We start from the raw sequence: 15,214 nt of genomic DNA on the forward strand, positions 1-15,214 counted from the left end.
ATTACCTCTTGCTATAAATACACATACTGAGACGACCAGCTCTGACCACATTACTGAAGGAGAACAGAAGTCCGGTAGGCTGGAGTTCAATGTTTTCAGAGAAGAGTCTCTTATTCTCTAGCCGATGGCTTTAGGGTTACATAGGCGTACATTGCTAGCTCAGAACCTCAACCCTCACCCATTGTATGTATGGCTATCCCACAACTGGGAGGGGGGGGGGGCAACTGATTCCTTCACCCAGAACCCCATATTCCACACCATTTCCTCAGGCCTGAGAAAGGTTCCTGAATACTGGAAGGTTCCATTCAGCGGCTCTCAATCCCCTCACAGACCCCCAGAGACATAATGGACAGATAGCACTAGAAGTCTTATAGGAAATCTAAACCTCCAAGCCCCCCGACTGGTACATCTTCACCATACTTTACTACAGAACATTCCCCCACCACTGGTACCGCATTTAGTAAAAATCGTCCACATAAAAAGAACTCGCCGCGCTCAGCTTGGCTGGCCTCGATATCTGTATGTAGTCGGTGGTGCTGCGGTAAGGGCGCCCGTATACCCTGTGTATCCAAAAGAAAAGTAAATACCGGCACCGCTCCCAAGGACGACTGCCAATATACACTTTTCATTTAGTAGAAATTCTTTACCGTCAGTGGCGTAACTAGAACCTTCAGGGCCCCGATGCAAGAAAACATGAAGGGCCCCCCTGAACCCCAGCCAGGGCCCTTCCCTCCGAGTCCGGCGGTGGAACTCCAGGGCGTGGTCACAGGTATGACCTTTGTAAGCCCTGTAGTTCCACCACTGGCGTCAGTAGTTTTTTTTTAATTATTATTATTTTTATTTTTAGGTGCCCCATTGGGGGACTGTCTCTAGGCAGGATAGGGTCCCCGTCCCCAGAAGAGATGAGGTCCTTTTCTCCAGGGCAGGGTCCCTGTCCCCAGGGGAGATGGGGGTCCCTGTCCCCATGTGAGAAGGGGCCCCTGTCCCCAGGGGGAGATGGAGGTGGTATGTAATGGTGTGTGGGATGTGGGGTCCTCTCACTCACCATGACCAAGCTGTAGGCCGCGCACTCATCCATGTTGGCCTGGGCTCCATCCAGTGTGCTGGACGGGCGATCAGCATATCTCCCAGAAAGACCTTTCATCATCTGTGTATGACGGGGGAGGAATGGGGCTGGCAGAGAAGCCTGCAGTGTCCTCCGGGGAGCCGTCTCTCATAGGGCTGCACTGCATCTGTGTGCTGGACTCTGGCTGGGGAGAACAGACATCGGACTGAGCGGCAATGCATGGAGCAGGAGAGGGGTACTCTGACGAGCCAGCCGAGGACACAGGCCATGCGGGGGAATGCACAACTAAAGAGCAGTCAGTCTGATAGTCGAGCATGGAGCTCTGCTAGTCACCCTCCACCTCCAGCCACCTGTGTGCATGGTGCACTGATTCCCCTAGCTGCCTATGCTGCTGCCGGCTATATGTAGAGGGGGCTGCATGGGCCCCCTACAGCACAGGGCCCAGTTGCGGTCGCGACTGCTGCACCCCCTATAGTTACGCCCCTGTTTACCGTACTTCGGAAGGGCTTGCGCGGGACGCGATCTCTAACAAGACCCTCATTCACATGATCTCCAAACCCAATAAGACCCCAAGTCATGTTGCCAATTACACACCATTTCCATGAATCAATTGCAATAGATCCCTACACGTTGGCAGGTGGGATTTGTCCCTCATAGGCAGGCATCAGACCAGATTAGAAGGAGAATTGGCCTCCTTTCTCTATTGAGACCTAAGTGGGATGGTGGAGGACATAGGAGGGGAACGCTGCGATCATTAGACCTTCAGAAAGCAGGCGGTGGGACACCTTCCGTAAGTCAATGGCTCTTAAAATCTGCACATACTCCAGTGGCCCCATCATTCAGCGACCCAGCATTCCCACCTGGCTACCACCCCCAGTAATCCCAGTGGTGGATAGATAAGGGACTATACTGCACCAGCCACTTCATTGACCACAGGGCATTTTACACCCAGATTACTTCCTCCAAACGCTCAGAATGCCCCTTCTCTGAAACGTTCTGTGTAGGACAAATTTTGCATGTTCTCCATACTAGGAACGGCCAAGATTACCAGAAGAACAGTCTTTGAAAATCGATGTATGTGGGCAATGACTCAGTGGGCAGATATTTCAATATTATATTGGAGACTCTGGGTGATATTTACCAAGCTGCTCCACAGACCTGCCCTGGAGGCAGACATAAATTCGGAGATTGAGGAAGCCAGAGAAGTCCTCTCTCATTGGTACCCACTAGACTTTCCAATAGCATCCTGAGATCTCCCCTTGAAAATTCAGAGGATGTGGACACTATGCTTCATACTTGGTGGATTTGTCCCAAAATCAGAGAAGAATTCCTGCTCTGGTCGGTCACCACGATCAATATCCCAAAGATTGGGTGCTCAGTTCTTATGAACACGCCTACAGATGACATCACTAGACACTCTTAGACAATCATCGTAATTTTATCTGCAAAATTGTGGCAAAGGCCTGGAAGTGTTTTGTGGCTGATATCGTAGCCACAAAATCCAAGCTCTCTTGGATCATGGCTCAGGGAAGACGTGTCCTCTGAATGGACGGCTCAGGGAAGACGTGTCCTCTGAATGGACGGCTCGGGGAAGACGCATCCTCTGAATGGATGGCTCGGGAAAGACGTGTCCTCTGAATGGACGGCTCGGGAAAGACATGTCCTCTGAATGGATGGCTCGGGAAAGACGTGTCCTCTGAATGGATGGCTCGAGGAACACGCATCCTCTGAATGGACGGCTCTGAGAACATGCGTCCTCTGAATGGATGGCTCGGGGAAAACGCGTCCTCTGAATGGATGGCTCGGGAAAGACGTGTCCTCTGAATGGATGGCTCGAGAAACACGCATCCTCTGAATGGACAGCTCAGGGAACATGGGTCCTCTGAATGGACATCAAGAGGAACACACAATTCCTCTGAATGGACGGCTCTGGGAACTTACGTCCCCTGAATGGATGGCTCATGAAAGACGCGTCCTCTGAATGGACGGCTCAGGAAAGAAGTGTCTTCTGAATGGACGGCCCAGGAAAGACGTGTCCTCTGAATGGACGGCTCAGGAAAGACGTGTCCTCTGAATGAATGGCTCAGGAAAGACGTGTCCTCCGAATGGACGGCTCAGGAAAGACATGTCCTCTGAATGGACGGCTCAGGAAAGACGTGTCCTCTGAATGGATGGCTCAGGAAAAACGTGTCCTCTGAACGGACGGCTGAGGAAAGACGTGTCCTCTGAATGGGCGGCTCAGGAAAGACGTGTCCTCTGAATGGACGGCCCAGGAAAGACGTGTCCTCTGAATGGGCGGCTCAGGAAAGACGTGTCCTCTGAATGGGCGGCTCAGGAAAGACGTGTCCTCTGAATGGACGGCCCAGGAAAGACTTGTCCTCTGAATGGGCGGCCCAGGAAAGACGTGTCCTCTGAATGGACGACTCAGGAAACACGTGTCCTCTGAATGGACGACTTGGGAAAGACGTGTCCTCTGAATGGACAGCTCAGGAAAGACGTGTCCTCTGAATGGACGACTTGGGAAAGACGTGTCCTCTGAATGGACGGCTGAGGGCAGATGTGTCTTCTTAATGGATGGCTCAGGGAAGATGTGTCAGTAAACAATATTGAAGTGTGTGATCAGGGTGAGGCCCGAGGATTGAAGAATTCACCATCATTCCTAACAAAGGTTTCCATCTCCACCATAAACTTCATCTACATTCATCACCTGGGAGAGCATAGAGGACAGTCTCCGCCTAAAGGGACTTGTCCACTAAGTGGTAGGTGGTCTGGAAAGGGACTTGTCCACTAAGTGGTAGGTGGTCTGGAAAGGGGCTTGTCCACTAAGCGGTAGGTGGTCTGGAAAGGGGCTTGTCCACTAAGGGGGAAGTGGCCTGGAAAGGAATGTGTCTACAAAGCAGGAAACATAGGAGCCCACTTACCAATCCAAGGAATGAAGTATCGATAGGCGATGTTATCCTTGGGATCTGGAATACAGAGAACAATCCACGTCTCACGTTGGTGATGGAACTGAAGTCCCCAGTGCTGACCCCCAAGTCCCTGAAGTATGTCACCTCTTCTTTCCTTCCCCCTACACTGTATATGACACCTATCCCTTCCCCCACCCTCCATGTATTTCACCTATTCATCCCTCCCCCCTATACTGGAGTAGGTCACCCTTCCCCACTCCACTGGAGTATATAACCTATTCACACCCCTCCGCCCACCACATATACCACTCTGTATAGATTATCCATTATTACCTGTCCGGTTGAGTAAGGTGCGGGCGTACTCCGGGTGAGTGATGTTCAGATACACAACCAAATTCCCAAACCAGATCGGGGTGGCGTACGGGAACTGAAGAGACCATTCTATCATCATCTGCAGAAGACTCCGATCATGGAGGAACTGTGGGGGAGGGGCAGAGATAATCAGATAGATAGACAGACAGACAGAGTGGTGTGGGGGATGTTGAGCTTGGTGGTTTTGGGTTTCTTAGTGGGTCATCCAGTCTGTGGTGTCAGCTTCCAACAGGAAAACAGTGAACAGAAAAATGCAAAGCCACCTGGCTCTCTTGTAGATTGCAGGTCCAGCCGCAGAGGACTACTCCTGGCCTCTCCTAAAGCCCCAGGCTCTCTCTTTCCTATGAGACTCACAGACTCTCTCTATCCCCTGGTCACCTCTTCCAGACTTGCCCAGCTGTCCCGACTTTCCGGACCCTGCAGGGAAAAAAATCTCTCCAACGTGAGAGGCAGTCTCTCGAGTGGATCACCTCTCCTAATAGGAGCAAAGGAGCGCACCTACTGCTCCTCCTGGGAGGAGCACACAGCCATCTTCTGATGGGGCCCTCAGTTATGGCCAACTCCTTGCTTATAACGAGTCAGCACACCTGTAAATCTCCGATAAGACCCGGACACTGGATTGAAGGCTTCATCCCACCCAAGACACTTTGAAGCCTTCAAGCTCCAGACCCCGATCCAGGACCCCTTCACTACATTACCCACCTCCTTACAAAACCTGGAGAAAACAGAATGTCCACTTTTCTCCACACAGAGACACGGGAGCCCCACACTCTGCACTAGTTGCTTTTCCCTATACTTACACAGTGGCAGGGCCTCACACTTCACAATAGGTAGATAGATAGAATATACTGTATACAGGCAGGACACCAGCCAACATGGAGGAGGGGACTACATGGTGGGACCAATCTCCATACTTATGAAGTTTCTGGAACTGATTGGGCAATACTGGAATTTAGCTCCAGATTTTGGTTGATTACTTGAATTGCTCCATCTCTGGACATTACCGACCAACAACCCCAATACTATGCACATTACCCACCACTGACCCCGGCACTATGCACATTACCCACCACTGACCCCGGCACTATGTACATTATCCACCACTGGCCCCTGCACTATGTACATTACCCACCACTGACCCCTGCACTATGCACATTACCCACCACTGACCCCTGCACTATATACATTACCCACCACTGACCCCTGCACTATGCACATTACCCACCACTGACCCCTGCACTATGTACATTACCCACCATTGACCCCTGCACTATGTACATTACCCACCACTGACCCCTGCACTATGTACATTACCCACCACTGACCCCTGTACTATGTACATTACCCACCACTCACCCCTGTACTATGTACATTACCCACCACTGACCCCTGCACTATGTACATTACCCACCACTGACCCCTGTACTATGTACATTACCCACCACTGACCCCTGTACTATGTACATTACCCACCATTGACCCCTGCACTATGTACATTACCCACCACTGACCCCTGCACTATGTACATTACCCACCACTGACCCCTGCACTATGTACATTACCCACCACTGACCCCTGTACTATGTACATTACCCACCACTGACCCCTGTACTATGTACATTACCCACCACTGACCCCTGCACTATGCACATTACCCACCATTGACCCCTGCACTATGTACATTACCCACCACTGACCCCGGCACTATGTACATTACCCACCACTGGCCCCGGCACTATGCACATTACTCACCACTGACCCCTGCACTATGTACATTACCCAACACTGACCCCTGCACTATGTACATTACCCCCCATTGACCCCTGCACTATGTACATTACCCACCACTGACCCCCGCACTATGCACATTACCCACCACTGACCCCGGCACTATGTACATTACCCACCACTGACCCCAGCACTATGCACATTACCCACCACTGACCCCTGCACTATGTACATTACCCACCACTGACCCCTGCACTATGCACATTACCCACCACTGACCCCTGCACTATGCACTTTACCCACCACTGACCCCTGCACTATGCACATTACCCACCACTGACCCCTGCACTATGCACATTACCCACCACTGACCCCTGCACTATGCACATTAACCACCACTGACCCCTGCACTATGCACATTACCCACCACTGACCCCTGCACTATGTACATTACCCACCACTGACCCCTGCACTATGCACATTACCCACCACTGACCCTTTCACTATGCACATTAACCACCACTGACCCCTGCACTATGCACATTACCCACCACTGACCCCTGCACTATGTACATTACCCACCACTGACCCCTGCACTATGTACATTACCCACCACTGACCCCTGCACTATATACATTACCCATCACTGACCCCCGGCACTATGCACATTACCCACCACTGACCCCTGCACTATGCACATTACCCACCACTGGCCCATGTAAAGTATTGGACAGTATCAGTACAGTCGTATAGTTTACTCTATAGTGACACTTAGCTTACCTCCTGGGTGTGTCCATACAAATGAGTACAGGATAGTATAGTAGTATAGATTAGTCCAGGGGTAGGGAACCTCGGCTCTCTAGCTGTTTTGAAACAAATCCTATCATTCCTCTGCCTCCAGGAGTCATGTCTGTGATTGTTAGGGTCTTGCAATGTCTCATGGGACTTGTAGTTTCAAAACAGCTGGAGAGCCGAGGTTCCTTACCCCTGGATTAGTCTATAGTACCCCCATGTATATAGTGACGCACAGACTACCTCTTGGATGTTCCCATACAGTATCAGTACTGGAGTATAGATTACTCTATACCCCCACCCATGTATATAGTGACAGTACCTTATTGCTGTGTCCATACAGCCAGTGGGTTGGGGGCCCTGGAAAAGCCTCCAGGGCCCTCAGCAGTCTCCTCCTCCTCTGGAACATCTGGAGGACCTTGACTATCAGTACTGTCAGACAGAAGAGAGAAGTGAGATGGAAGAGACGGAGAAGATCCGCAGAGAACTCCATGACAGCTGTCTGCTGGGATCAGATATGAATAATATGTCACATCTGGATAGAAATCACGGCAATGCCCCCTGGTGATCACACTCTGCAATTACAGAGACTTTCCAATGGTGGAAACGCCCAGTCCTGGCACTTACCATCCCACCAATCAGATCTCAGGGATTCGGAGACCTGAGAGTTCTAGCAGCATGGATGGGAAGCAGAGGACCAGCAGTGGGGGGCTGTAATTCTACTTCATTGTCTGGCAAGTGATTGGTGTACACAGAGGGCAGAGAATGGTGACACAGAACTCCCAATCTATCTTTAGGATGGTATGGATGGGATTTTCCTGCCAGTCCCCATTGTTCTCCCCGGAGAGCCCTCTGTTACCAAGGCCTTCTAACTGTCACATGGTCACATGCCATGGCTGAGATCTTACTGACACTGACCGCAGCACATCCATCATCTGACCGCAGCACATCCATCACATGACCACAGCACAGCAAGGATCAGGAGTGGGATCCAAGGTCACAGAAGCAGGGTCAAGCGTGGGATCAGAGGTCACAGGAATGGGGTCAGGAGAAGAAGCAGGATCAGAGGTCACAGAATTGGGGTCAGGAGAAGGAGCGGGGTAAGAAGCCACGGGGTCAGGATCAGAGGTCACAGGATTAGGGTCAGGAGAAGAAACAAGGTGATGAGCAGGATCAGAGGTCACAGGGTCAGAGCACATGGACACACAGGGAAAACACTGAGCACTGGGGAATACTAGGGAAGTACCCTCCCAGCAGCCGGCATTCAGTGGGAACTAATTACTGGCATGAGGACACCCGATGGTGGACACTGGGACTACACCTTTTAGGTCTGAGGACCACAATGCCACCAGCAGGTGACTGACACAGATATATAGATAGTTACATAGTAGGTGAGGTTGAAAAAGACACAAGTCCAACCTATGTGTGTGGTTATATGTCAGCATTACATTGTATATCCCTGTATGTTGCGGTGGTTCAGGTGATTATCTAATAGTTTTTTGAAACTATTGATGCCCCCCCGCTGAGACCACCGCCTGTGGAAGGGAATTCCTCATCCTTATAAAAAAAGTAGGTGCATCAAAGTCTATTAACCGTAATAACCAAATAGATGATACCTAGTAGCGCTAGTGCTATATGAAAATTTAATTCACTCTCCCTATCTATCACCTCTTCCTCTGTATTCCCACACAGAAGAAGAATTATATTCCATGAATTAAATAGTCACTAATGACAGTGAGCATATACGCATGCAATTACTTATACAAAAAAAATTTGAATAACAATATAACCATATAATATAACCTGCAATTTACACAGACAAAAAATATGTAAAAAAAATAAAAAAGTATATACAAAAAGTTTTTTTGTGTATATAAATAAAGCAATATAGTCCGTCATCAAGGGGTGATTGCAGATCTTCCCGCAATGTTCCTGCTTTTTTATGTGAAAATAATTAATTCAGTGTGCAAACAATTTTCTGAGAATCCTTCACCACACCAATAGTGTCCGTGACCCCCCCCTCGTAGGAGCACTCACCAACTGCTGAGCCTAGCACTCTCGTGCCGGGCTAATAAAGCATCAAATCTCTCACAAAATGAAAGTAGATGTTCAATCATCAATCTCTGGACATTCTCCTTTAAGGCTTTAACCCTTTCATGACTAAGCCTATTTTTGGAATTTGGTGTCTACAAGTTAAAATCCATATTTTTTGCTAGAAAATTACTTGGAACCCCCAAACATTATATATATTTTTTTAGCAGAGACTCTAGAGAATAAAATGGCGATTGTTGCAATATTTTATGTCACACGGTATTTGCGCAGCGGTGTTTTAAACGCAACTTTTTGGGAAAAGGGACACTTTCATGAATAATAAAAAAAAAAAAACAGTAAAGTTAGCCCAATTTTTTTGCGTAATGTGAAAGATAATGTTACGCCGAGTAAATAGATACCAAACATGTCACACTTTATAATTGCTCGCACTTGTAGATTGACGACAAACTACGGTACCTAAAAATCTCAATAGGCGACGCTTTAAAAATTTTTTACGGTTACCAGGTTAGCGTTACAGAGGAGGTCTAGTGCTAGAATTATTGCTCTCGCTCTGACGATCGCGGCGTTACCTCACATGTGTGATTTGAACACCGTTTACATACGCGGGCGCGACTTCCGTATGCGTTTTCTTTGCTTCGCGAGCTCGCGGGGACGGTGGGCGCTTTAAAATTTTCTTTTTTAATTTATTTTATTTATTTTAAAATAACTAAATTGTTTTAAAAAAAAAAAAAAAAAAAATTGATAATAAATAAACTTTTATTGCTGTCACAAGGAATGTAAACATCTCTTGTGACAGTAATAGGCGGTGACAGGTCCTCTTTATGGAGGGATCGGGGGTCTAAAAGACCCCCCCACCCCTCCTTTACACTTCAATGTATTCAGATCGCCGAAAACGGCGATTCTAAATACTGGATATTTTTTTAAAACCGGCGCCATTGGCAGCCGAGTAAACGGGAAGTGACGTCATGACGTCGCTTCCGTGTTTACGATGAGGAGACTGGAACGCAGCCGATTACGGCTTCGTTCCAGTTCCTCCGCAGCAGCCGGAGCCATCGGACACGGAATCGGTGCTCCCGATTGAGCGGGAGCACCGGTAGCAGCGGCGAGAGGCGGCGGGAGGGGGGGGACGTCCCCTCCCGCTCCTCCGGCATAACAGCCGAGCGGCTTTTATCTGCATCAGTTGTTATACCTGGATAGCCAATCGCCTGCTGCAAAAAACGGTACCAGGATGATGCCTGAAGGTGTGGGCATCATCCCGGTATACCCCCCGGAAGCCGAGTACGCAGATCTGCGTACGCTCGGCGGGAAAGGGTTAATAGATATATTTCACAAGAACCTCAAAAGAAAAAAGACCTCCAATAGTGCAATACTGTAAACACTCTTTATATAAAAATAATCCACTTGTTTTATGCACTCACATGAATCAATATGAAAGAAAGCACTCCAAAATCATATCAAGCCACTTCAATCTTCAATAACATCACACTATACTCCAAGGCATTGGTGGTCACAGCGGACACTAGTTAAGCCGACAGCGTGATTGCTCTCTCACACCCTTCCTTGCGACTCCTGCTTGATTTCCCACAACAGAATATGCAGCTTGAATAGGGCGCCACAACCTCCTATCGCCGTCCCTTACGTCCAGCACCTCCCTCCGCCTTCGTATGCGAGCTTAGTGTGTCAGTGATAGTTGCCAGATAGCCACGCCCCCGACATGTTTCGTCATACCAGACTTAATCATGGAATCCCGGCATGGAACCCCGACATGTTTCGTCATACCAGACTTAATCATGGAACCCCGACATGTTTCGTCATACCAGACTTAATCATGGAATCCCGGCATGGAACCCCGACATGTTTCGTCATACCAGACTTAATCATGGAATCCCGGCATGGAACCCCGACATGTTTCGTCATACCAGACTTAATCATGGAATACAGCCGGCGGCTATAAGTGCTTCACACCATGCGTGGGTGGTCCAGACGTGCTGACGCAATCACGTTGACCGTTTGAACGGGCGCTCCCATGCCGGCCGGCATTTCATGCTTTTTTTTTATTTGCTATGTTTTTGAGTATACTTCGTTTATTTATTTAAATAAAATATCCTGCCTGTTTTACGCTATGGGAGGCTCTTTTTGTGTTTTCCGTGTTACCATTTAAATCATTGCCTGCCACCAGTATGAAAATCTCCATGGTCCATTTGGAATCGTTTCCGCAACAGGAGTCGGGATTGGTGCAGTTCGGGTGATAGATATTATGAGCGTTTATATACCGCTTTCCGGTAAGCGCGCATTCCCACTGATGACTCACGGTTTTGTGGCTTGGTGAAGGTGGATCGCACGGCTGATTGGCACCCTCTTAAAGAGATATCTCTTTCATTACAAAGACTTTTTGTTTGGACGTTTTCTTATTGGTTGTGGGTTACTGATTCACTTTTCTACGGATATAATTTTTCATTTATCAATTTGTCACTGGGTTTTTATCTAATTTAATTCATTTATCATTAATAATCACTGTATTTATTTATTTATAATTATTGAATATAATTAATTTAATTTATTTATATAATCAGTTGTCACTGTATTTATTTATTTATAAATATAATTTATTGTTAATTAATCACTATATTAATTTAATTATATTTATTTTGAGCATTTATCACCAATTTTTCATATAATTTTGATTGTATATGAATTGTTCTAGATGTGTTTTGATTGGGAATTTGATATTAGCTGATTTCACTTAATTAATTGTAATTATTTGATAAATTTTCACTTTTTTTTCACAAATAGTGATAGTCCCAGTGGGTTATTTACAGTAGGGGTAGGTAGCGCAGCCACTTTTATTCTTTATATGCACTGTATTTTGGATGTGTATCACATCCTGGTAGCTGCAGCTGTAATTGGGGGTTGGTTTACTATTCAATTTTTTAGATTAGGAGCGCAGTAATTTTCTTTCTTTTTTTTTTATGAACGTGAGAAGTATTTGCGGAGGGAAGCCGAGACAGCCGCCGAGGGACCCCAGAAGACCAGGTTCGGGGCCACTCTGTGCAAAACGAGCTGCGCAGTGGAGGTAAGTATGATATGTTTGTTATTTAAAAAATAAATAAAAAATTAACTTTACAATCCCTTTAAGGGTTATTTCCATGTGATAAATACTAAAGCCTTGTACACACGGTCGGAGAATCCGTCGGAATGTGTCCTATCGGACCGTGTCGTCGGATAATCCGACTGTGTGTGGTATGCATTGGACTGATTCCGTCCGAATCTCCGTCGGACCCAATTTTCCACCATGTTGGAAATATTTCCCGACCAACTGGGCCGGTCGGACCTAATCCGATCATGTGTAGAGAATTTTGATCGGACCAAGTGCCACACATGCTCAGATCAAATTCCTACATCAAAGCTATTGGCTACTAGCCTGAAAGTAGTCCCATCGTAACGAAATTACGTCATCACGTTCTGAAAGCTCGGATTTTTCGCCAACTTTGTCCGACCGTGTGTATGCAACAGTTTCAGACAAAATCCGACGGGCAAAATCCGATGGATTTGGTTGTGGAAATCTCCGATCGTGTGGACAGGGGCTTAGTCATTCCCTATGCAAGTTTGGTCTTCTCAATCTAACCAACAAAATAAGTACACATCTTTTTGTTTGGTGACAAGAGTTATCATTGTTCCAGTCTCTTGTTTCAATACACGGTTTTTGTAACAGTTATAGATAACTAATCCCCTGAACATTTACAAAAACATGCGAGATCACGTATTTTGCTTTAAAGGTCTCCAAGAGGGTAACATTTCAATAATATCAAAATTATAGTTCATCTACTTTTTTTTTTAGGCCTACTGAAATCTCTCATCTCTGCCAGTGAATATTAAATGTATTTCTTCACGAATTCACAACACAGTAAAGAACCCTCTACGTAGTTTAAGGTTAAACCTCTTTTCTTCTCATTTTAATGAGTGGCCACAAGTCTTGTTAATCTCCCTTCCACAAAAAAGTTTTCTTCCTATTGTGGGGTCACCAGTCCGGTATTTATATATTGTGGGGTCACCAGTCCGCTATTTATATATTGAAATCATATCCCCTCTCAGACCACCGCCTGCCGCTCTTACAGTAAAGAACCCTCTACGTAGTTTAAGGTTAAACCTCTTTTCTTCTCATTTTAATGAGTGGCCACAAGTCTTGTTAATCTCCCTTCCACAAAAAAGTTTTCTTCCTATTGTGGGGTCACCAGTCCGGTATTTATATATTGTGGGGTCACCAGTCCGCTATTTATATATTGAAATCATATCCCCTCTCAGACCACCGCCTGCCGCTCTTACAGTAAAGAACCCTCTACGCAGTTTAAGGTTAAACCTCTTTTCTTCTAATTTTAATGAGTGGTCACAAAGTTTCATCCCTATTGTGTGGTCACCAGTCCGGTATTTATATATTGTGGGGTCACCAGTCCGGTATTTATATATTGTGTGGTCACCAGTCCGGTATTTATATATTGTGGGGTCACCAGTCCGGTATTTATATATTGTGGGGTCACCAGTCCGGTATTTATATATTGTGTGGTCACCAGTCCGGTATTTATATATTGTGGGGTCACCAGTACGGTATTTGTATATTGAAATCATATCCCCTCTCAGGCGTCTCTTCTCCAGAGAGAATAAGTTCAGAGCTCACAACCTTTCCTCGTAACTAATATCCTCCAGACCCTTTATTAGCTTTGTTGCCCTTCTTTGTAGTCGCTCCATTTCCAGTACATCCTTCCTGAGGACTGGTGCCCAGACCTGGACGGTATACTCCAGGTGCGGCCGGACCAGAGTCTTGTAGAGCGGGAGAATTATCGTTTTATCTCTGGAGTTGATCCCCTTTTTAATGCCAATATTCTGTTTGCTTTGTTAGCAGCAGCTTGGCATTGCTGAGCCCATCATCTACTAGGACCCCCAAGTCCTTTTGCATCCTAGATTCCCACCAATGAGATAGATAGATAGATACTGGATCAGAGGTCACATGACTAGGGTCAGGGGTAGAAACAGAGGTCACAGGAGCAGGAGAAGGGCCAGGAGCGGGGTCCGAGGTCAAAGGAACAGGATCAGAATCGGGAGCAGGATCAGGAGAAGGATCTGGATCAGAGGTCACAGGACCAGGGCCGGGATCAGAGGTCACAGGAGCAGGATCAGGTGAAGGGTCAGGAGTGAGATAAGAGGTCACGGGAACAGGATCCAGGCCAGGGCTGAGATCAGGGTCAGGTGTGGGATCAGAGGTCAAAGGAACAGGATCAGGGTCGGGAGAGGGAATTGGGTCATGAGCTGGATCAGAGGTCACAGGACCAGGGTCAGAAGCATCAGGGTCTGGATCAAGAGAAGGAGTGGGATCAGAGGTCACAGGACCAGGATCAGGAGTGGGATCAAAGGTCACAGGACCAGGGCCAGGATCAGAGGTCACAGGAGCGGGATTAGGAGAAGGGTCAGGACTGAGATCAGGTCATAAGAACGGGAACAGGAGCGGCATCAGAAATCACATGACTAGGGTCGGAGTCTGTATCAGGATCAGAAGTCACAGGAGAAGGATCGGGATCAGAGGCCACAGGATCAGGAGAAGGGTCAGGAGTGAGATCAGGTCACAGGAACGAGATCAGAGATCAAAGGAGCAGTGTCAGAGTCTGGATCAGAGATCACAGGACTAGGGTCAGAGTCTGGATCAGAATCAGAGATCACAGGAGCAGGGTCAGAGTCTGGATCAGGATCAGAGATCACAGCAGCAGGGTTAGAGTCTGGATCAGAGATCACAGGACTAGGGTCAGAGTCTGGATCAGGCTCAGAGCTCACAGGACTAGGGTCAGAGTCTGGATCAGGATCAGAGATCACAGGACTAGGGTCAGAGTCTGGATCAGAATCAGAGATCACAGGACTAGGGTCAGAGTCTGGATCAGAATGAGAGATCACAGGACTAGGGTCAGAGTCTGGATAAGGATCAGAGATCACAGGAGCAGGGTCAGAGTCTGGATCAGGATCAGAGATCACAGGAGCAGGGTCAGAGTCTGGATCAGGATCAGAGATCACAAGAGTAGGGTCAGAGTCTGGATCAGGATCAGAGATCACAAGAGTAGGGTCAGAGTCTGGATCAGGATCAGAGATCACAGGACTAGGGTCAGAGTCTGGATCAGGATCAGAGATCACAAGAGCAGGGTCAGAGTCTGGATCAGGATCAGAGATCACAGGACTAGGGTCAGAGTCTGGATCAGGATCAGAGATCACAGGACTAGGGTCAGAGTCTGGATCAGGATCAGAGATCACAAGAGTA

At 47.5% G+C, this 15,214-nt stretch overlaps 1 protein-coding gene across 1 annotated transcript in view; it reads right to left on the reverse strand.

Annotated features, from left to right (window-relative positions):
• The window catches only part of LOC143926704 (cytochrome P450 4B1-like), a 37,907-nt gene extending 28,674 nt beyond the window's left edge, over nucleotides 1–9,233 (reverse strand). The window contains exons 1-3 of the mRNA XM_077450714.1: nucleotides 7,190–9,233; nucleotides 4,309–4,453; nucleotides 3,988–4,032 (exon numbers count right to left, since the gene is read on the reverse strand). Coding sequence (XP_077306840.1) covers nucleotides 3,988–4,032; nucleotides 4,309–4,453; nucleotides 7,190–7,360 — 361 coding nt within the window. The 5' untranslated portion in view covers nucleotides 7,361–9,233. The remainder of the gene's footprint in view (nucleotides 1–3,987; nucleotides 4,033–4,308; nucleotides 4,454–7,189) is intronic.
• Nucleotides 9,234–15,214: the final 5,981 nt, after the last annotated feature.

The sequence above is a fragment of the Lithobates pipiens genome, unplaced genomic scaffold (genome assembly GCF_037356315.1).
Source record: "Lithobates pipiens isolate NorthernLeopardFrog02 unplaced genomic scaffold, aLitPip1_a1.2 Scaffold_23, whole genome shotgun sequence".
Classification (NCBI taxonomy): domain Eukaryota; kingdom Metazoa; phylum Chordata; class Amphibia; order Anura; family Ranidae; genus Lithobates; species Lithobates pipiens.